The following is a 23,223-nucleotide window of genomic DNA, read 5'->3' on the forward strand; positions in this document are numbered from 1 at the left end:
AGGTGTGAGGACTTTGGGAAAAGTTTTATGTATAGCGGCAGTCGAGGACCTCAGGTGAGTTTCTGAGATGTCAGACATGCGGTGTCAGTTTGCTAAACTTCTTTGCCTCATTTCTGTCAGTTGATTTTACGACACAATCTACATATGTGAATATCCAAAAGTGTGTTAATGATGCTTTGTGGGATTTTATACATCTTGTTATTTTGCTGTGGTAAGCATTTCTTTGGGCTACTGCGGTCAAGCTGTTAGAAGTGTTACAGTGCAGCAGATGTAACTCCTTGTTACTCTATTTTTCTATTTCTAAATACAGATATATTTGTTATATATAGTTCCTGGTATCAAGAAAGCTGGTGCTACTAATTACTAATGTGAAGAAGACAAGTGTACTTCACAGGTCTCTCTGTATGTTTTTATTGACAATAGTAAGACAATTGTCAGTTTTTTAGTTGACACAAACCAATATTCTGATAACTATAATATTAATAATATTAAATATTATTCTTAATTCAAATCTTTGACCTGTCAATTACAACATGACCTCTCTTCTGAACGCTTTATTGCTGGGGCCTATATGTAATCTCATTCAAAATTAAATTCTATTTCTTTCTAAATACCTAGTAATTTCCCATCTCATCCATCAAGGGCTTGTAACACGGTGTGGTCATTAGATTATATATAAAAGAAGAAATATATATATATAAAAAAAAATAATTATATATATATATATATATAAGAAGGTGGTGATGCATGAAGGTGGACATCTTGACGATCACAAGAAGGTGGTCACCTGGTTTAGCTCACCCAAAAATGAAAATTCTGTCATCATTTACTCACCCTCATGCCGTTCCAAACCTTTCATTCATTTTCAGACACAAATGAAGATCTTTGTGATGAAATCTGAAAGCTTTCTGTCCCTCCATAGATAGATATGCAACTACCACTTCAAAAAAGTTCATAAAAAGATCGTAAAACTAATCCATAAAAAATTTTCTGAAGAGACTTGATCGCTATATATTGAATTTAGGCTTTTATTCACATATAAACACTGATCAGCGAACATAAACAGAAGCTCAACCGCACTTGCTTTAATGCACAAGAATGAACCTCATTGGTTCTTGCTCAAGCTCAAACGTGCTGCGTAACACATGAAAATGAACCTCATTAGTTCTCGCAGAAGCTCAAAATTGCTGCGTAACACGAGAATGAACCTCACTGGGTCTTGCACATCAAGCGAACATGCTTGAGCTTCCGTCTACCACAACTGATATGTGAGTTGACGAATCTTCATATGTGAATAAAAGCCTAAATTAAATATTTTCAGTGTGTAAAGTGATCTTGATGAACTTCTTGAAGCGTCAAAGTGGTAGTTGTGCGGACTGTCAATGGAGGGACAGAAATCTCTCTGATGTAATTTTTTTTTATATTTTCATTTGTGCATGTTCCCAAGATCTTACGGGTTTTGAAAGACATGAGGGTGAATAAATGAAGACAGAATTGAAGTTTTTGGGTGAACTAACACTTTAAGTGTCCAGGGCCAAGTAAACTAGGATTAAGCCATTTGTCTAAACTATCCATTCTCTGAAGCCCCCCAGTAATTTAGATAATAGCCTCCCTGTGGCACTAGGTGTGGACATGAGGGAATTTATGTGAGGTCCTCATGTCCATTTACATAGATGGGATCTACTGACACATAAAATGTTGTGCATGATGTTAGAATTTAATATTTAATGTCCTATACGGTAGAAAATATACAGGTATGCACTGAATGCTTCACTTTAAACAACTGCATTTGTCATAATCTTATTAGCAGGCAGTTCTTGTTCAAAAATATTTTGTGAAGACGTTATATTCAACGTCATCTGTAATGCTTCAGCGCAGTTGAAATAGCTTCTCTGTTTAAAATTACGCATCCATGGGCATGTTGATGCTTGGCTCTGGCCACAGCTTTTGCAAACAATAAACCTTTAGCAAGAGCCAATGTAATCCTGTAGTAACCCATGCACCACAAAGCATTAAACATGTGCAGGTGAAAGTAAATCCTGTAGGGTTTTTTAAAAAGAAAGTGAAAAATTGCAGTATGCACAATAGATGAAGAGTGCAGTTTGTTGGCTTACTAGTGGTTTACAGTAGTACGTTTTAAACACAGTTTGCTTTGATGTGACTTTCTTGAGGTAGTCTTATTGCTTGCTACACTTAAATCTGACTTGTTACTACACAGAAACATTACAAGAGTGATAGCATGTTAAACTGTTCAGAGTATCCTTAAATGCCATTACATCTAACAAAACTGGCAAAGTGAGGACTGATAGTGAAATATGATCCGAGTGTGTGCTGCCTGTCTGAGCGTGTGCCGGCAGGTAGCTGTGAGAGTGTAAGCTGGAGGGCAGAACACGGCACATCCTACTGCTAACAGACTCAGCCTGAGGGATTTCACAACTTTAATTTCAGGAGATTTCAAAAGAATTAAAAGTATTGTTCCTGAAACGTACCCACGCAGAGACACTAGGTTGCCTTATCAGTTTTAGGTTTAACCAGTATGGCACAGAATATTATTTGTTACTGCCTCTATCTCACAGTGCATTCCAGGAAATATTGCTCCATATCCGCCCCCCTCCACATAGAGAGATTTATGGCAGTTAAAACTGTTATCATAAATTTACATAATCGTCACGCAGACTGGCAGAGAGAGTAATACTTTAAATAAGCTCTACTTGCTTTTTTTTTTAAATATTTTTTTACAAACTTCTTTACAGTTTCTTTTTTTTTATTTGTTGCCAAACACAAGTGCAGTTGTAGTTAAATCAGGGACATAACAAAGTTTTGGGGAGTTAGTGAAAGAATATTTGGCCCCTCTGAAAGTATACTTTAAGTCAGTGTGATTATTTAACTAAATAAAATTATTTTTGTTATTTGAAATAAAAGTAAAATCTAATTTAACTGTAAAAAGCTGAAAATAAACAAAAATACTACAAACTAAACTGAAGTTGAAATGACTCCAAAACTAAACTAAAATAATCATGGCAACAAATTAAAGGGATAGTTCACTTTGAAATAAAATTTTGGTATGTTTTAGCTTACCTCAAGGGCATCCAAGATGTAGGTGTCTTTTTTTCCGCAGTAGTTTCAATTTTGATATTTTTAGGTCAAACCGCTCTTGTCTGTCAGTCATATAATGCAGGTCGATGGTCACTGTCTCAAAACACAAGCACAGAGTCCAAATTAAAACAATTCCCCATCGTCCAAATTAAACAATTCCCCATCGTAAGTACACATTGATGGCCTAAGACACGAAACGAGCAGTTTGTGTGAGAAAACGAACAGTATTTATATCGTTGTTATCTCTTGAACACAGCACACGTCCAAATGATCTGACGGCGCGGGCGGGTATAGATAAATAGATGTCGCCTTGGCTACTGCAGTTCATTGGAACGAAACCGTAGCCAAGCGACATCTAGTGTATACATCTATACCCGCCCGCGGCCTCAGATCATTTATGAGAGATGATCAAGAGATAACAACGATATAAATACTGTTCGTTTTCTCACACAAACTGCTCGTTTCGTGTCTTAGGCCATCAATGTGTACTTACGATGGGGAATTGTTTAATTTGGACGACGGGGAATTGTTTTAATTTGGACTCTGTGCTTGTGTTTTGAGACAGTGACCATCGACCTGCATTATATGACTGACAGACAAGAACGGTTTGACCTAAAAATATCAAAATTGAAACTACTGCGGAAAAAAAGACACCTACATCTTGGATGCCCTTGAGGTAAGCTAAAACATATCAAAAATTAATTTCAAAGTGAACTATCCCTTTAACTTTGCTTTTAGTTTTTAATAAAGAATATATTGTAATGGTGAAGAATTTATTTTTGAAACTGGGCTGGGTGGTGTGATATTTAGTTGAACGAGAGGGTAAGGAGGGGGAGATCAGTGTCAGATGCCGCCCAAATATATGATTTTAGTGCCTGCTTTCAATAGCGTTCCAGTGCACTTCATAGGTTACATGTCCCATTTCCATATGCATATTATAGTTGACTTGGTTAAAAAAGACTGGCCTACCATGTGGAAATGTATCACCTGGTTTAAAGAGTTCTAGTGCTCTTCTCACAGTTAAACAATGTAATGTAGCTTGTCAAGACATGTCAAAACAGGAGAAAAAAATAGCTGACTATGGTTTTACTAGGTGAATGGACAATGAGATGAGCGGGTGTGTGTATGTGTGCCTGTTTTGTGCTTTCAGGTTATAGTATGTGTTTATATAATGGTCATTGCAATATTACTTTTGTCATATCAGCTCATTGTAAGAGCATATATTGACACAGCATGGTCTACTTGTCAGAAAAAAAATTTGTAAATTGTTTTGCCTTCTCTTCAGGTCTGCGGGTCCATGTTGAGACGGTGAGAATGGCTTTCACAGACACAGCCATAATTCTCACTGTCATAGCAGTCCTAGGAATGTTAACCAGATGTCAGGGGAGCCTGGTTAAAGACAACTCTCTGCTGAGGTTCACCAATCATTTATATAATGCGAGCATTTATGAGAACTCTGCCCCCAGGACCTATGTGGAGAGCCCAGTCCGAATGGGCATCATACTATCTGATACCTTCTGGGACATCAAGTACAAGGTTGTCTCTGGTGATGATGATGGCCTTTTCAAAGCCGAGGAGGAAACCGTTGGAGATTTCTGCTTTCTGAGAATCAAAACCAGAAGCAGTAACTCAGCTGTGCTGAACAGAGAGGTACGAGACGTTTACACTCTCACCATTGAGGCTACAGAAAGTACCTATGAGAACCGAGCTAGAACAAAGGTATTGATCCAGGTGCTTGACACAAATGATCTGAAACCACTCTTTTACCCTGCCTCTTATCATGTGCTAATCAAAGAGGACACACCGATCAAGTCAAGCCTGGTGAGAGTGACTGCAACAGATGCTGATATTGGCAGCAATGCAGACTTTTATTACTCATTCACCACTAGATCACACCCATTTGCCGTTGATCCTTTCACGGGGACCGTTACGCTTGTCAAGAGACTTGATGCCAGTCAGAGAGACCGGTATGAACTTACAGTGCTGGCAGAGGACAGGACAAAGAAAATTTCTGGTGTGCGGAAGTTTGGAAATGTAGCAACGGTTGTTGTGACCATACAAAAGGTGACAGAAAACTTTACCCTCATTGCACCCACTAGTGCAGTTAGTCCGCAAACGGATGACGACAAAATAAGTGTGACGATCAAGATGGAACCCAAGGAGAAAGAGAAAGTGGCGTCTTTACGTATAGTTGAAGGGGATCCACTTAAGTGCTTTCAGATTATTCCATCAACTTTGCATGATGGTGGCTTTCAGCTTGTCTCAACAAAATGGATTGACTGGTCACAAAACCCATTTGGACTAAACATCTCCCTGCAGGCCAAAGACAGAAGTAACCGAAGTGTTGTATTGCAAACACCAATACAAACTGTGCATTTTCCTCCTCCTACTCATGTTAAACCCTTGACATTTGAACAAGAACTCTACTATGTCACCCTCAGTGAATTTTCCCCACCGAAAAGTCATGTAGTTAGAGTCTCTGTAGGTTTGAGTTTCAAAAATACAACCTTCAGCATCAAAGAAAACCCAGACAGCTATAAATTCAAAATCAGTGCCAAAACTGGTGTAATTGTAACTTCGCAGTCGCTTGATTTTGAAAAGCACTCTCATTATGAGTTTGATGTTACAGCAAATAATGGAGAAGCGGTTACCCGTATCGTTGTGGATATAATTGATGAAAACGATAATGCCCCTAGGTTCACATTGCCTTCATACCAGGCTTCTCTACCTGAAAATGTACCAATCGGAACAAGCATCTTAGCCGTCTCTGCTATTGATGTGGACAAAGATAACAATGGTTTTGTTACCTACGCTATAGCAAACACAGGTCCCGTTCCTTTCAGTATAGACCCACTGACTGGTGTGATTTCGACCTCTCAGGAGTTCGATTATGAGCTCATGAAGAGATGGTACCACTTGAGAATATGGGCCTCTGATAGCGGCAGCCCTTTTAACAGAGTGAGCGAATGCTCTGCAACCATCACCATGACCAACATCAACGACAACGCTCCAGTGTTTGAGCGGGTGGCGTGCAATGCCTCCATCCCCCGACACTTTGCTGTGGGGCAGAGTATTACAGAGATGTCAGCACTCGATCTGGATGAGCTGCAGCAGATCAAATACAGGATAGAATCTGGGAATGACGACGGACTGTTTGCAATTGACCCTGTTTCTGGCACCATTAAACTTTCTAGGGCAATTCCCTCAAATTATGAAGACACAGATAATCATTTATATATACTTAAAATAACAGCAACAGATGGCAAATATAGTGCCGATCCAAATACAGTGACCATACATATCACAGGCAAGGGGGAAGGTGCCACCACATATTGCGAGGAGACCGGAATTACTAGGCAGTTGACAGAGAAGCTTATTGAGTCATTTAAGCCGTCTCTCACGGTCAAAGAAGACGAGACTATCTCAGATGTTCATATAATTAACCAGCACTCTCCAAAGTTTATCATGGGCACACCGAGCTCGTTTGACATCAGGGAAGACTTTGCTCTCAATAGATCTGTGCTGCAGTTTAATGCCACTGATAATGACTCTGGCTTTAATGGAAAGCTTGTCTATGCAATTTCCAGTGGAAATGAGGATGGATGTTTTACTATCGACATGAACACAGGAGACCTCAAGGTTATCAGTGCTTTGGACAGAGAGCAAAAAGAGTTTTACATTCTCAACATAACTGTGTATGACCTGGGATCTCCACAAATCTCTACATGGAAGTTTCTTGCTGTTAATGTTCTTGATGCAAATGATAATCCTCCATTATTTTCTCAGCCAAGATATGTTGTGAACATCCCAGAAAACACAGAGGCTGAAAAAAGCATCTTCAAAGTCAATGCAGTCGATTCTGACTTGGATGACAATGGAGCATTTAAATTTTCATTGTTAACCTTTACCGATTTGTTCAAAATTGATGAAGTTACAGGGGTGGTGAAGGTAACTGGGCCTTTAGACAGAGAGACCTTTAGTAGATATGACCTGACAATTGAAGCCAGAGATCAAGCCAAACTGGACACACAACTATTCTCATTTGTAGATCTGGTGGTTGTACTGGAGGACATCAATGACAATCCTCCAAAGTTTGTACCCACAATCTACAGGATCAAAGTTCCCGAGGATGTTCCTCCAGGCACAGTGCTGTTGTGGGTTGAAAGCTTTGATTTTGATCTGGAGAGCGGAGGTCTCATAAGCTACAACCTAAAGAACAGTGAAGCAGGGACGTTTTTCCTGGATACATCCACAGGCTGCTTGACTCTGGAGAGCGAACTGGACTTTGAAAGGCAGCAGTCTTATAATCTAACTGTTCGAGCTGTAGACCATGGAAAGCCACGGTCTTTATCATCTTCATGTTTCATTGAGGTTGAAGTGTTAGATGTCAACGAAAACCTGAACCGGCCTCTCTTCACTCTTTTTGTGCATAACGGCGCCATTATGGAGGATGCTAAAATAGGAACTTCAGTTTTGACGCTAACGGCTGTAGATAACGACCTAGGACGAGATGGAGTAGTCAGATACTACATCCAAGATGGTTCAGGGCTTGGCGTCTTCACGATTGATGAAGAAACAGGTATGTTTGTGATTACAATATTTCAAGTTTGTCTCACATGATTTACCTAGATAGGAAAATACCTCATGGAACTGACTGACCTTCTCTTGTACAGTACCTTCAGCATTTTGGGTCAACACTGCATGTTCAAACATTTACAGATCAATCATTAGGCATACCAGACATATGTATAGACAATGTGATACATGGCTTTCTCCTTGCATATGTTGAAATATTTTAATAATTTCAAAAGCCACTGCCTTAACATCTGTTACATTACATGCACCTATTTTTCTTTGAATACATAATTATTGGGTTGAGTTTAGCAATACTTGTGCACACTGGCTTATGAAGTGATTTCAGAATTTTAAATTAGAAAACAAATTAAAACAATTTTTGTTACTTGTTATGTTTGTTCATTGTATGTTAAATGTTGCAGTGCAGTATATTGTTGTTGTTATCGCTTGGTGATTCTGGATCATTTCATTTTGCAGGTGTTATTCGGACGGCAGGCCTTATGGATCGTGAGGCTGTGCCACACTATTGGCTGACAGTTTATGTAAAAGATCTGGGCACTGTACCACTGGTATCCTGGACTGAGGTCTACATTGAAGTTTTGGATATTAATGACAATCCCCCTGAGCTGTCCCAGCCTGTCTACTTTGGCTCAATACAAGAGAATTTGCCAAAGGACAAATCTGTGCTGAAAGTATCTGCCACAGACATGGACAAGTCCTCTGAGGGGAAGCTTGTTTTCCAGATCCTTGATTCTCAACGCATATATTTCACCATAGACGCAAAAACAGGTAAACTTTATGCTTCAAATGGCCTGTCAGAAAGTACTTGTTCATCAGTTTTGATGTTGGTGATTCATGTCATGCGATAATGCAACCTTTGATGGATCGATTAAACATGTCTAGGCACACATTTTACATAAGGGTGGTAAGGGCAAAATGAATAGGACCTCTAATTACTGTGAATACTGTGATCAGTGTGTCATTTTGTGTCAAGGGTGAGGATAGTTGTTTAGCAGGCCCACAGAGTCACACAATCACAAACCACAACACATCTGACCCTTTTGCAGCAGCTTAATCTAGCCTTTGAACAGTAACTATGAAAATTAGAACCGCATTAACCAGCGTTGCAAGCTTGCACTTGTCTTGACTAAGTCTAGTCTTTTTGTTGTTTCATCTGCCGCACCCTGAGCTAATAGACAAGGATTACAAAGAAGACAGGGGGTTGGGTTGTATTATATGAAGGATCTTTCACACTGAAATTCTTACTTGTAGAAGTTTTATACCAGTCAAATTTTCTTTAGATGAGCTCTCATTTCCATTGTTAACGGGCTAATGGGTTTGGCTGGAAGATTGAGGCGAAAACTTCTGTTAGTATGAACCATTACTCTTAAAAGAGACAGAGCTCCTTGAATATTGTATGCGTGTACTGTATAGTGCTGGAGGATAAAGGAGAATGCTAAATGAATATAAAAGTGTAATATAATCTAAGCTACATCTCAAGACAGCAACAAATACCACTTCAGTGCGGTTTTGCCTCTTTCTCCCAGGGCTAAAGGGACTAGTTCTCTAGAGTTTTTGTCAGGACAGGACAGCTGTAGATGACTAATCACTAGAATGAATACTGACTAAGCTAACCGCCTCAACAGCTTAGCACTAAAAAAACCATAGAATTTATTAGATATGAACCATTTCTAGTGTCAGTAAGTAGGTAAGACAAATAATTCTTGGGTGGGTTGGGAACAGAGTTTACATGATCAAATGCTCTAGGGGAGATTAAGACACAAGAATAGAGACAAAAAGGGTTGTTTTGTAATATTTTGAATGTTAACAGCACTTAAGACCTTTTTAAAGCCATGCATTTGCCCATTGTCCCATGCACGATAGGGCAGACTTTCCACAGGTGGGCATTAATGCCAAAACCACACTTTCAGGATCACCTGCCTAAATACAGGCTGTCATAAAAGCCCAGCAGGGTTTGTTTTGAGTGCCGCACAGGTTGATAGATGCTGTGGATCCCTGCCAGGTCTCTTCCACTGAAATGACACTCTCAAGTGTTTATTGCAGTGGTGGTAAACCACTGTCACTAGTGCATTTTGTCCACCCTTAGCCTGAATTTAGCTGTTGAGGCATGAAGCACACTTAAACAAGCCCCTGTAACACTCAGCTGTAAAGAGTGTTGTGTCTGAGAACCTCTTGTACTAATTCACAAAACTGCTTTTTGCACTTCTCAACTGCTTTGGTTCTTAAGCCGTGGCTCATTTTCTGTCAGTTTCTTGGCAACTGGAAAGTCTGGTCTTTTAGTATATATTGGCGATGGCTAAATCCTCATTGTGAAATGTGAAAAATTACTGTAGTTCCCACGGCTTGTGTACCACAGGGTGACCTAATATAAACTGTGAAACAAAACAAATAAAGCTTGAAAAACAAACCTGTGAGAAGAAGGGAGAGTAAAATGGGCAGCCTGGGGTGAACAAACAGGTGTGCCATCCATCTGAGGCCGGTGGCATTGATCAGCGTGTCTGTTCTTCCTCTGTATGTTTGTTTAGGTGTGATCAGCACCCTTGCTGCTCTGGACCGGGAACAAAAAGCAGAGCATATCATTGAGGTTGGTTCACTTGCTCCTTTCTGTTTACTAGGTCACGAACCTCAGGCCTGAGCTGTTCTCTGACTGATTGCTGAGAACATATTGCTGTTTGTGTTTCCAGTGTGTACGTCAGTCTTATTGTTATTTTATTTTGAAAAACCTTCAAGTATGTCTTTGCCATATAACAATTCATAGTGTCCCTGAGCTAAAAAACAAACAAAACAAACATTATAAATGTGATTGACTTGTTTCAAGTCTTCTGAAGCCATGCAAAAGCTTTGAGTAATTGTAAAATGATTCACTCATAATGACCTCCCCTAAAGTGCTGTTAACTTGAGATCCAATGTGACCAAATCACTGAGTCGTTGTTAAATCAGTGAACCAGATCCATCCCATTTTAAAAAGAATCAGTTCTTTCGACAAACTTGTTGATCTGGTTCACAAATCAAACATGAATGATTTGAATCATGATTCATTTGATATGGCACTGTTGTAATATGGAAAAGACATTCATGAAGATTGTTCAGAGTTTGTCCTATAAAAGAACAGTATTAAATTATGGATGAAGTGTACGATGCATATAGGCGGACAGTACAATATTTAATAATTTGAGGGGTGACAAATAACTTTTTCTTACACTACATTCTGTTTTCATTCTAAACCTTTTTCTGCCATGGAGGTTACAAATGTTTGCTCTGGAGATCTTCCCTCAGAAAACATTCTTAGACCGATAAAAAATTCACAACACTGAGGGAAAGTGAAATGGATATGAATGCTGGTGCTGTGGATGCAATGAATGCTGCCACTATATTCTCTATATTCCAAAATAAAGAATATTGCAGTTATAATATTTATATTTAGACTTATGTATTGTGCTTTAATAAATATCTTTGTTTTTAGTATTTACTTCAAATTTAATTAAGCTAACCTAAGAGCCAGTTTTGTGTTTGATTAATTCCTTTGTCATATACTGTTAGGGCACAGCTGGTTCCTGCTGTATCAGTAGCCAATGAGCTCGCTGCTTAACCTTCAAATACTTGAATCTTATACTTATAGCATTTGCAGCGCACTTTAAGAAACCCTTAATATGCTATTTGTGCAGCAGTAATATGTCTTGTTCACATATTGACAAGTCTCAGTACTTGCTCTGCAGCAGCAGCAATAGCAGATCTTGAGACCAATCATATCTACATTGTCATATCCATAACACTCTGAGAGTTGACAGAGATTTGGTTTTGATTTGTGCACATGATGTTAAAGATGTTTTCCACACCTGCCATTTTTTAGGTCATGGTATCAGATCAAGGGGATCCTCCATTAAGCTCCACTGCCACCGTAGTCATCGAAGTCTTGGATGAAAATGATAATAGCCCTCAGTTCAGTGAAAAGCTTTTCCAGATAAAACTACCTGAACAGCAGAGCACGGAGGAGCCTCAGGACATCTACAGGATGGTGGCCCGTGATGACGATGTGGGGCCCAATGGCATGATCACGTACAGCCTGGAAGACAGCAGTGACGTTCGTTTTGATATCCATCCTGAGACCGGGGTGGTGACAGCTAGTGGAAAATTTATTCGGGGCAACTACAGTATTCTGACGGTATGGAAACAATCTAAGGCTGTGAACAAATATTACATGATATATTCCAGTAAATCTAGTTATAAATTACAGTAAAAGGGGGGGAAATTCACTTTTTCACCTTTTGTTTTCTCCTTCACTATCATAGATACAAGCAACAGACCAAGGCAACCCTCCAAGAATGTCTAAGGCCCGTCTGCATGTTCAATGGCTGCCCCAACCTGAGTCCAGCTCTGAGGTACTGGCTTTTGATGAGCCGCCCTTCAACTATGTGGTGATGGAGACAGATCCTGTCTCTGACATGGTGGGAATCATCCGAACAGAGATCTCAAAGAGCCTGCACTTTTTTGACATAACCGGTAAGCAAGGCTCTATGATTTACCACAGCATTGCCCTTTACAGTAAATGAACATAAACAAGATTCATGGTCAATACGGTAAGCATAAATCTAACTACTTTTAGTGATGTTTATGTTTAAAACAAAGAGTGGAAAATGTTGTTTTAACAGTAGAGTAGGCTTAAATGCAAAAGCTATGCAAAAAAAAGAAGAGAAAAGCAGCTGTCATGGGCACATGGTACAGTACAGCATGTAGGGGGTGCTATAGCTTGCCTCTCTGTGATAAGATCTGTGCCAGGAGGTAGATCTTAGCAGTGACACATTTCTTCAGATGACAAGCCAGAGCACCAGAGGAGCTGCCATCAGTCTCTCTGTGCCTGTGCTAGCAGCACACATTCGCCTGCAGTTAAGGGCTGAACCTGACCTTCTCTCTACTCCCCACATTCTTACCTTCAGCCCTGAAGACTCACTCCGAGAGAAATGAGCTTCAGTTGAAATAAATCAGAAGCATTTGTAGTAGGGAGGGAAAATGAAGCAAGGACGAAAGTTCACCTGTGGATTCAGAACTTGTTTTATCTCAGCATGGTTCTACTGAATATGATATAATGACAGCGAGGCCTGCATTCATTTAAATGCGTTATCTTACTCTTAGATATGAACACATTATATTTTAACCAGATAACTGTGGTCAATTTGATGAAAAAGACTGTACATTTCAGATCTTTTATATGTTGCTCTGAATTTGTCATGCGTAATGCTGTGATGATTATTAATGTTAGGTCATATTCATGGTTTAATATCATTCACTTTGTGCTTTGAATGATGAGTTTTAATGTAATTCTGTACCTTTGGGGATTTCTAAATTAAGCCAGACAGTTAGAAGTGATGTGATTAAATAAATTCATAGTTAGCCTACGCCTACGCCTATTTAATTTGCTTGAAAACCAACGGAAAAAACAAACAAATATTATGAATATACAAGTTATGGATTATTACTTTAGATTTCTGATTTAACAGTGTATAGGTGATTTGTTTACTGAAACATTAAATATTCTATAATTTAAATAAAATCAATGAATTACAAACAGCATTACAAAAAAAATTCCCATTTGATTAGAATATTAGATTAAAAACATGTGCAGTGAATCAGTGCAGTATTGGAAGTTAAATGATTACATAAAATAATCTCTAGTCTGCTTAACCTTACCCCCAACCCTAACTTTTTATCATTTAGTTTGAAGGCATTGTTTCACTGTAGCAGCTTTTTCAGCCCTTGAGAAACCAATTATGTATTGATTAAAAAAAAAGGAAAAAAAAAGAAGCAATCTTGCTTTTTTTCAGAATTATGTCAAAGTCTCCATTAAGGGCAAAATTAGAGATGGTTGTCCTTCAGCAAAGAGGATGATTAATCCATTTGAAGACTGCTTTGTAAAGTTTGGAAATAAACATAGTTAAGAGCCACTTAAAATAAATGTTGTATTAAAATGGGACCAGATAGCCTTCAATAGGTGGAATGCTTAATAAACACCATCTGTTAAAGCAGGCACGAATTTGCCCCCACTGAGTAAGACGTCTGGTCTTTTTTATACGTGTGCCAAATGTTTTCCCTTAAACAATAGTGCTGATGCCATGAACAGTGTCTCAGGAGTGGCCTCCTGATGTGGCCTTGTTTTCTGTCATTATTGTACCTGGCTGGGCATTACAACAAAGACTCATGTGGGTGTTGGAGAGCAACTGTGTGATTGGTACCCATACTCTCAAATGTGAAATCTACAGTATGCTTGTGCTTTTCATCAAGGCTTTTTTGTTGTTGTTGTTGATAGTCATGTAATTATTCTGCTAATGCTAATTGTAGAGAATTGTTGTGGATTAACACTTCAACTGAATCTTTCTGTCATAACACTTCATGTTACTCACTCAGCCCTGAAGTAATGTATACGGGCTCACCCACAAAGATTCACTCAGAGGTGTCGATGCCATCAGATGTGTGAAACAGTATGTTATCCTGGCCCAATGTTTTTTCTAATACAGCAGATTTTATATTGGACACTGAGTGGTGACCCAAAACAGAAACAAAATAGTAAAGTAGTATTGTAAAGTAAACAACATTTCTCTTAAAATCAAACATTAAAATGCATTAAACTTAATATTATTATAATATTGAATTGATATTGATCTTAGCTGTTAGTAATGTACACTATGGCTCAAACCATATTTGTAAACCTAAATAAAGGCAACCAGAAGCGACATGTTTACAGAAATTCATAATTTAATGCACTGAATACACCCAAAACCTATTTAATTTGGAGGCAAAGCAATGAAAAGTCCCATAAGCAAAGATTGTAATAAGTCATTATTGTCATGGGTTATTGTAATTATGGAATAATGAAATGCATACGTTTAAATAATATTAATATAACAATAAATTCAAACACATAAACTATTTAATCGACCAGTTAGTGAAGTAACATATGATTACGCACCAAAATACCAAAGAGATTGATTGGATGCAAGCCCTTTGAAGAATAAATGACATGGGAAGGGTTTTTTAAACCTTCGTTTTAAAATTCATAAGGCTTTTATTTTGCTATCCTAAATATGTACATTTTTGTGGTTGGTTGATAACAAACCTCTGACCCATGTTGAGAACCACTGATCTAACCACTAGCTAATATTTTGTCTTAGGTGGTGATGAAGAGCAGGACTTCTACATTGAGAAGAACACAGGGAGCATTGTGAAAGCTAGACGCCTGGATGCTGGCAGAAAATCTCATTACAACTTAACAGTCAGAGTCACAGATGGATTTCAGGCCATAACCACTCAAGTATGAGCACACATGCCAAATCTATAACACATTTAGCGCAGAGTCAATAAATTCATAGCATGCACCTCTGCATATAGAATGTGAGATTAAAGATTTACCATTGTTATTAGGTCTGCATTTTAATGTGTCTCACTTTAAGCCAATGGACAGCTGAGAGTTTGGTGGTTTGTCTTTGTTCTCTTAGGCCTACATTCAAGTAGTGGATATAAATGAGCATCGGCCCATGTTCTTAAAGAGCCTCTATGAAGTAAGAGTGCCAGAGGACACATCTCCATGGAAGGAGATCCTTCACATTAGTGCTCATGATGCAGATGCCAACAGTGGACTCTTTTACACCATCCACAGCAGCCTCAACACAGACAGCCTCAAGTACTTTCACTTGGACCAAAGGAGTGGTGTGCTTGTCATTAAAGAGGAGCTGGACTATGAGACCATCTCCACTCATACTCTGATTGTGATGGTAAAGTGACACTTGACTTGATTCAACTAGACTCTCATCTCAAGGTCTTATGTAAATAGTATTAATGGCCAGAGCAATCTGTTACAATTAGAGACAAGCCAGACAAAAATTATACTTTGATTAAATGGACATGAGATCATTTTGTTATTTGTCCAGTTAAATCATCTTGAATAATTATCTTGAGTCCCTGGCATAATGAGATAGAAAGGGTCAGAGCACAGGGGGAAACCATAAATCCACATTCCTGAAAAATTCCTGACCTCAAAAAAGTGCCTATAAGGGTCATCAGTGGTCAAAAGTTATCTCCCTAACTCTTGCACCCAACACACATTGACCCATGTACTTTATCTTTCCAGGTACGAGATGACAAGATACCTATAAAAAAGAACTTTGCGAAGGTTGTTGTGCATGTAGAAGACTGTAATGACCACATCCCATCTTTTCTGAATACTCATTATGAGGGCACCATAAGTAATCTGGCACTCACTGGCATCGAAGTGCTAAGAGTCAAAGCCCTGGATAAGGATACAGGGAGCAATGCAGAGATTGTTTATTCCTTTCACTCTGGTAAGACAGCCTGGAGCACTATATTGGCTTTGCTTTTTAACTAACTTTTCTTTAGCATTTATGCAAGCACATTTATGAATGAATGAAATCTTGCCTTAATACAAAATTTTAAGGTTGCATTTATAAATGATCTTGGGTGGCAATTAAAAATGATAATCACATTTAATGTTTTTGACATTTAACAACATTTTCGTAAAGTAAATAATCTCCTTTTTTTGTCCAGGTGGGAATGTGGATGGTGCCTTTGAAATCGACAAGGAGACGGGAAGCATTCGTGTATTTGATGCATTAGACAGAGTTCCGCAGGAGAAGTATCACCTCACAGTAAAAGCCACAGATCAGGGCTTTCCCCAGCGCAGTACCCTCTGCCCCGTTACCATCACTGTAAAGCTGTCTGAATCCACACCACCGAGGTTCTCCTCTGAAGAATACATCACTGAGATAAGTGAAGCCATACCTCCTGGCTCCCCTGTGCTATCTGTCTCCGCCAGCTGTCCGTCCTCAGTGCTGTACAGGATCAATCAAGGCGACCCCAATGGGACATTCCACATCAACATCAACTCTGGACTGCTATCTGTCCAAAATGCACTTGATTTTGAGCAGCACCCCTCCTACCGTCTGCAAATAAGAGCTACAAATTCAGCGGGAATCTCATCTGATGCTGTAATTTACATTTATGTGATAGATGAAAATGACAATGCCCCTGTTTTCCACCAGGACACGTATTATGGGCAGATTAGTGAGTCTGCGCCCATAAACAGCATGGTGACTGGTGAGAACAACACGCCGTTAGTGATCAAGGCGTCAGATGCGGACAAAGACACAAATGCTCTTCTGGTCTTCCAAATCCTTGAGCCTGCAGCACAGAAAGTGTTTAAAATAGATCCGAGTATGGGTACCATCTTCTTAAAGACTACAGTTGACTTTGAGACAACACCTGAATTTTTCTTCAGCGTTCAGGTGTGGGATTCCGGCGAGCCATCGCTAAGTTCTTCCAAGCCATGCAGAATAAATATTCGTGTCCTGGACTTTAATGACTGTCCCCCAAAATTTGCTTTACCTGTCTATGAAACTGCTGTCACTTTACCAGTTTTTGAAGACATGAAAGTGATCCAGGTGACAGCTCATGATGCAGATTCAGCAGTCACCTACATGATTTCGGAGAGTAGTAATAAAAATGCATTTAAAATAGACCAGTCCACTGGAATAATCTCAGTGAATGATTCATCTGAACTACCGTCCCATAATGTGTTAAAGATCACTGCCTCTGATGGGTTATATAAAGACACTACCCTAGTGAAATGCAATATCACCAATTCAACAAAGACTAGTCTGAATTTCGAGAAGAGGATGCATGTAGCCAGTGTACCGGAGAACTCTGCATCTGTGAAAATTTTAGCCATTGTGAGAGCAACAGGTAGCTACCTGAACGAGCCCTTGCAGTATACTGTTTTGAACCCACATGGGAAATTTGCAGTGGTTCCATCATCTGGAGTCCTGCAGACCACCGGAGTTCCATTTGACAGGGAGGAACGGGATGAGTACGATGTTTCCGTGGAGGTCCGAGACATGAGGCATCCACCACGTGTGGATGTAACTCGTGTTAAGGTCTATATAGATGATATCAATGACAATGCTCCGAAAATATCAAATTTGCCTCATTCGTTGATAATATCGGAGGAAACTGAACCAGGGGATGTTCTCTTCCAAGTGCTAGCAACCGACGATGACTTCGGTGAGAATGGATCTATAATATTTTTACTGGAGGATGATTTCAATCTCTTCAGAATCGACTCTTATCTTGGGGATGTGTCATTACAGAAACCTTTAGACTTTGAGTCTATGAATAATTATGTGCTCACTGTACTGGTATCAGATGATGGTGAGCCGAGTCTTTCAGCCGCTGGGACACTCTACGTCCAAGTGCAAAATCGTTCTCATCCAATATTTCAAAGCCTGTACTACCCTTTGAAATTACCTGAGAATATTACTCCTTTAACAACGATCCTGCATGTGCAAGCAAGAAACCCAGAAGGATACGGCCTTATCTACAATCTAGAGGAAGACAATGCCTCCAGGTTTTTCAACATCGATTTCAAAACAGGGGTCTTAAGTGTCACTGATTTCCTAGACTTTGAGACTCAAACAAAGCATATTTTGACTGTTCGTGCCACAGATTCGGTGACTGGTACCTTTAGCGAAGCCAAAGTAGAGATTGATGTGGAAGATATAAACGACAATGCCCCTGTCTTTCAGAATCTGCCTTATATAACAGATGTGTCTGAGGGCCTTCCAATAGGCACATCTGTTTTACAGGTCTCAGCTGTTGACAGAGATTCAGACAGGAATTCAGAGGTAACTTACCAATTGATTGACAAAAGTGATTTTTTTAATATTGACCCACTAACTGGGAGTTTGGAGACATTGCAAGTATTGGACTATGAAACCATGCAGCAGTTCACGCTGAAAGTTAAAGCCACAGATAAAGGTTCACCACCGCTCAGTGGTGAGGCTCACATCATTGTGAACATCATAGATGTCAATGACAACCCTCCGGATTTTAGTGAGCCATCTTATCGGGCCTCTCTTGATGAAATGGCCACTTGTGGCAACATCGTTATCAAAGTTCAGGCTTCAGACCCTGATAGTAAGGATGACCTCCAATATAAGATCCTGTCTGGCAACGAGGGGAGATATTTCTCTATTAATGAATCATCTGGACTTATCTCATTCTCTAATTTGTGCAAGAGAAACCTGGATCCATTTTATAACCTCACCGTTGCAGTTTCCGATGGTGTGTTTCAGAAGACTGCCCCTGTTAACATTGACATGACAAACGGCAACAAGCACAGCCCCTATTTCAACCAGAACATTTACGAGGCAGATCTGGCAGAGAACGCAGAAGTGGGAACTCGTGTGATCCGTCTGGCTGCTATTGACCCGGATGATGGGCCATACGGCAGTGTAGACTACACCATAATTAACAAGCTTGCCGATGAGAAGTTCTCCATCGATGAAGATGGACAAATTGTGACTTCTCAGTCATTGGACAGAGAAAATCCATCGCAAAGAGTGATTGCGATTAAGGTCATGGCTAAGGATGGTGGAGGAAGAGTGGGATTTTGCACTGTAAAGATCATTCTAACAGATGAGAATGATAACGTCCCTCAATTTAAAGCCTCCGAGTATCAGGTTTCCATTCAATCAACAGTAAACAAAGGCTCACCAGTGATACAGATAATGGCTTATGATGCAGATGAAGGTAAAAATGCTGATGTCACTTACACAGTAGAAGAAGCGGAGGAAGTTACTGAAGATATTATTGAGGTCAACCCTTTTACCGGAGTGGTCAGCGTCAAAGAGAGTCTGGTTGGTTTGGAGAATAAGATTTTCACCTTCAAAGTTAAGGCTCGAGATGGAGGCATTCCTTTTTACAACTCCTCTGTGCCAGTACAGGTCAAGGTGGTCCCACCGGAGGTCATTCTGCCCCGGTTTACTGAGCCATTGTACTCTTTCTCAGCATCTGAGGACCTCCCTATCGGATATGAGATAGGCACAGTCAAGGCGGATGCTGATATGCCACTGATATACAGCTTGGTGGATGGTAACACTATAGACAGCAACAAAGAACATGCTTTTGCTGTCGACAAAGATAGCGGTACAGTTGTAGTGCAGAAGAACATTGACCATGAAAAAACCAAGACATACAAGATTGATGTGATCGCTCAAGGTAATCACAATGGTACCGATGTAGCATCTCTTGTGTCTGTTCAAATACAGGTTCAAGATGTTAATGACAATCAGCCTATGTTTGAGGCTGACCCCTATAAGGCCTTCCTGACTGAGAATTTGCCCCCCGGCACCACAGTCATTCAAGTGACAGCTAATGATGCCGACACAAACGTCAACGGAGAAGTCTCATATACAATCGAGTCGGAGTCAGATGATATTGGCGACATGTTTACAATTGATTCGCAAACTGGCTGGATTACTGCCTTAAAGGAGGCCGATTCCGAGACCAAACAGCTTCATAGATTCTATGTGGTGGCCACTGATCATGGCGACACTGTCAAACTGACCTCTTCAGTTCTAGTTGAAGTGACTATCACCGATGAAAATGATAACCCACCTCAGTTTACAGAGGAACTGTACCAAGGGTCCATCCTAGAGAACAGCAGGCCTGGAGAAACCATTGTGACTCTGACAACTGCTGATAAAGATGTGTCTGCAGATAATAGACAGATTGTGTGTTATATAACAGGTATGCAAAGTCACTGGTTTAGTTTAATTATTATTGTCTATTAATATAATGTTAATATAACACTATTAATATAGTAGTTATTCTGTGCTGTCTGTCTTTACAATTCAGCTTTGACATTTTACTTCAACTTTGACTGTTGTATAAACATTTTTGCATGGGCAAAATGATGTATGTTGGTTTTAAACACATTCTGTTGCTGTTTTCATCTCTAAAGAGGGAGACCCACTGGGCCAGTTCTCAGTCACAGCAGCAGGGGAGGAGTGGACAGTGATTTCCAAAAGTCCGCTTGACAGAGAAGACAAAGACAAATACACCCTTAAGATAACAGCCACAGATGGAAGGTTTCAAACCTCTGCCAATGTTGAGGTCCATGTTCTTGACCTCAATGACAACAGTCCTTTGTGTGAGCAAGTAAGTCAGGCGTTCTCCAGAAGATATCAGTTTGTTTCTGCATGTTTATGTGTGTTTCTTCAACTATGGGCAGTTTTGTCCCTGTGGATATATAGAAAATAAAAGATAGACAGACAGACAGATAGATATATAGATGAAGACATGGTAAAACGTTTTCAAAGACTGCTTTAATGTGATTTTCATTTATATATATATATATATATATATATATATATATATATATATATATACATATAATAAATGTACTCCGACATTGGATATAAAAGTGCCTGTAGAAAGGCCTACATACTAGAAACTAAATTGAAGAAATTCTGAAATTTGACGTTGTTTGATGGCAACCTATTTTACTGGAAAATGTCCCACTTTTCCCAGTTACTTTATACAGAGGCAGTCGTGGAGAATTCCAAATCAGGCTTGTTCATCCTGAAGATCTCTGCTTCTGATCCCGACATTGGAACAAATGGCCAGGTGTCATTCACTCTTCATGGACCTAATGCAGACAAGTTCCATCTTGACTCCAAAACTGGTAATTTTGATCTCTCAAACCTTCTCCAGATGTCTAGTAGCATTCACTGCGGTTTGAGATTGCTTTTGCTTACTGTTCGAGGAAATCAAACCAACAAAGAAGATAAGAGGCAACTTTCCCAGGACATTTAGAATTTTTGGAATTCCTTGTAAACAATGAGAGTATTTGATTTATGAAACGTTTACGTGACTTAATCTCTTCTAGAGCAACCTATCTAAATGTAACATCTTTTAAGACGGTTATTTTGGGTTAACAAGATACAAGATGCAGGAAATGCTTCAGGCAATGTTAGAAACAAAGGACTGTGTCCGGCTCTGTAGTGTAAAGTTCTTGAAACAACAACTTTCTTTGTTTTTGCAGCTATGGTAAAGAAATGAAACCGCTAACTTCAAGTAAATAATCTGTTGCACACATCTATCAAATAAATAACTAGTCAAGGCTTGTCTTAAATACCCTACATGTTACAACACAGTGTTGAACCGGTCCCTGTTATTGTCATTTTTTTTAATAAAGCCTAGTTTCAAGCATATGCTTTTTCTTTTTCTTTTTTTAAGGTGAGCTATTCACCCTTGCTGTCTTGGACCGGGAGCGGGAATCAGAGTATGATCTTGTTGTCAAAGTGACTGATGGTGGTGGCCGCTCTTGTCAGGCAGACGTCACACTCATGGTAAAAGACATGAACGACAACCCGCCACAATTCTCCACGAGCCATTTTGACATCACTGTGTTTGACAACACCACGATTAGGACACCTATTGCTGTCATCTATGCCAAAGACCCAGACACAGGTATGGCACTGTTTCTCTTGTCACGAATGGCTGCTTTAAAGCAAAACACACAGACTATTTTCGACTTATCCACTCAGAAAGTATTAAAATCCCCTCAGCTTTTTTCTTTGACCCTTCACATGCAGGTTGAAAAGCTAAAGGTATGCAGTGTTTGATGTAGGATTGAAGGCTCTGACAGAGAAACATGATTAGGGAGGTACAGACCACACCTGGAGATGTGTGTGAACTTGTAGAGTACCGTCACAGGGATTCATGTGAATTGGAACTTCTTTGCTCTTATATAATACGCCTTTAACAAGTGATTTAATGATATTATCCTTTCTAAGTCAATGTGATCACTATCTTGCAATGTGAACATAAATCAAGGTTTCAACCGGTTCAGGTCTTTTGTATGTGCTTCGTTAAACATAGAGCTGTTTTACTCAAGATACATTCAAAGGTGCAAACAAACATGTGCATAACCATTGTCCATCACATATGCAGATTGATATCTAGACGTTTTTTTATTCCATTCAAAACGTTAAACTTCCATAGATTATAGATTCAGGGCCCACAACTTAAACGATTTCAAGTATTTAGTTGTTTATTTGTACATAATTTGGGCTTCCAGCTCATAAAACCCACGAAAACAGGATTTCAAAAAATTAGAATATTACATGAAATCACACAGTAATTACACAGTGATACCATGGTCATTGAACCAGGTTTTGGTTATTTTGGCAGTGTGGGCAGGTGCAAATCCTGCTGGAAAATGAAGTCAGCATCTCCATAAAGCTTGTCTGCTGAAGGAAGCATGAAGTGCTCTGAAAATGTCCTGGTAGACGGCTGCGTTGAGTGGACAGCACAGTGGACCAACACCAGCCGATGACCAACACAGACTGTGGAAACTTCACACTGGACTTCAAGCATCTTGGATTGTGTGCCTCTCCATTCTTCCTCCAGACTCTGGGACCTTGGTTTCCAAATGAGATGCAAAATTTGCTCTCATCAGAAAAGAGGACTTTGGTCCACTGTGCTTTATTAAATCCAGAGTCAACGCAGCCGTCTACCAGGACATTTCCAGAGCACTTCATGCTTCCTTCATTTTCCAGCAGGATTTGCACCTGCCCACACTGCCAAAATAACCAAAACCTGGTTCAATGACCATGGTATCACTGTGTAATTACTGTGTGATTTCATGTAATATTCAAAAAAAATTAAATCCTGTTTTCGTGG

The 23,223-nt window shown here is 39.6% G+C and overlaps 1 protein-coding gene across 1 annotated transcript in view; it reads left to right on the forward strand.

Annotated features, from left to right (window-relative positions):
- The window catches only part of fat2 (FAT atypical cadherin 2), a 47,042-nt gene that overhangs the window by 135 nt on the left and 23,684 nt on the right, over positions 1-23,223 (forward strand). Inside the window, exons 1-13 of the mRNA XM_084430311.1 lie at positions 1-54; positions 4,382-7,675; positions 8,149-8,460; positions 10,218-10,276; positions 11,543-11,854; positions 11,982-12,192; positions 14,856-14,995; positions 15,180-15,455; positions 15,812-16,022; positions 16,246-20,283; positions 20,498-20,694; positions 21,067-21,220; positions 21,775-22,008. The exon at positions 1-54 is cut by the window's left edge and continues 135 nt beyond it. Of these exons, the coding sequence (XP_084286437.1) occupies positions 4,411-7,675; positions 8,149-8,460; positions 10,218-10,276; positions 11,543-11,854; positions 11,982-12,192; positions 14,856-14,995; positions 15,180-15,455; positions 15,812-16,022; positions 16,246-20,283; positions 20,498-20,694; positions 21,067-21,220; positions 21,775-22,008 (9,409 nt within the window). The 5' untranslated portion in view covers positions 1-54; positions 4,382-4,410. The remainder of the gene's footprint in view (positions 55-4,381; positions 7,676-8,148; positions 8,461-10,217; positions 10,277-11,542; positions 11,855-11,981; positions 12,193-14,855; positions 14,996-15,179; positions 15,456-15,811; positions 16,023-16,245; positions 20,284-20,497; positions 20,695-21,066; positions 21,221-21,774; positions 22,009-23,223) is intronic.

This window comes from Rutilus rutilus (genome assembly GCF_951802725.1).
Source record: "Rutilus rutilus genome assembly, chromosome: 14".
In the NCBI taxonomy this organism is placed as follows: Eukaryota; Metazoa; Chordata; class Actinopteri; order Cypriniformes; family Leuciscidae; genus Rutilus; species Rutilus rutilus.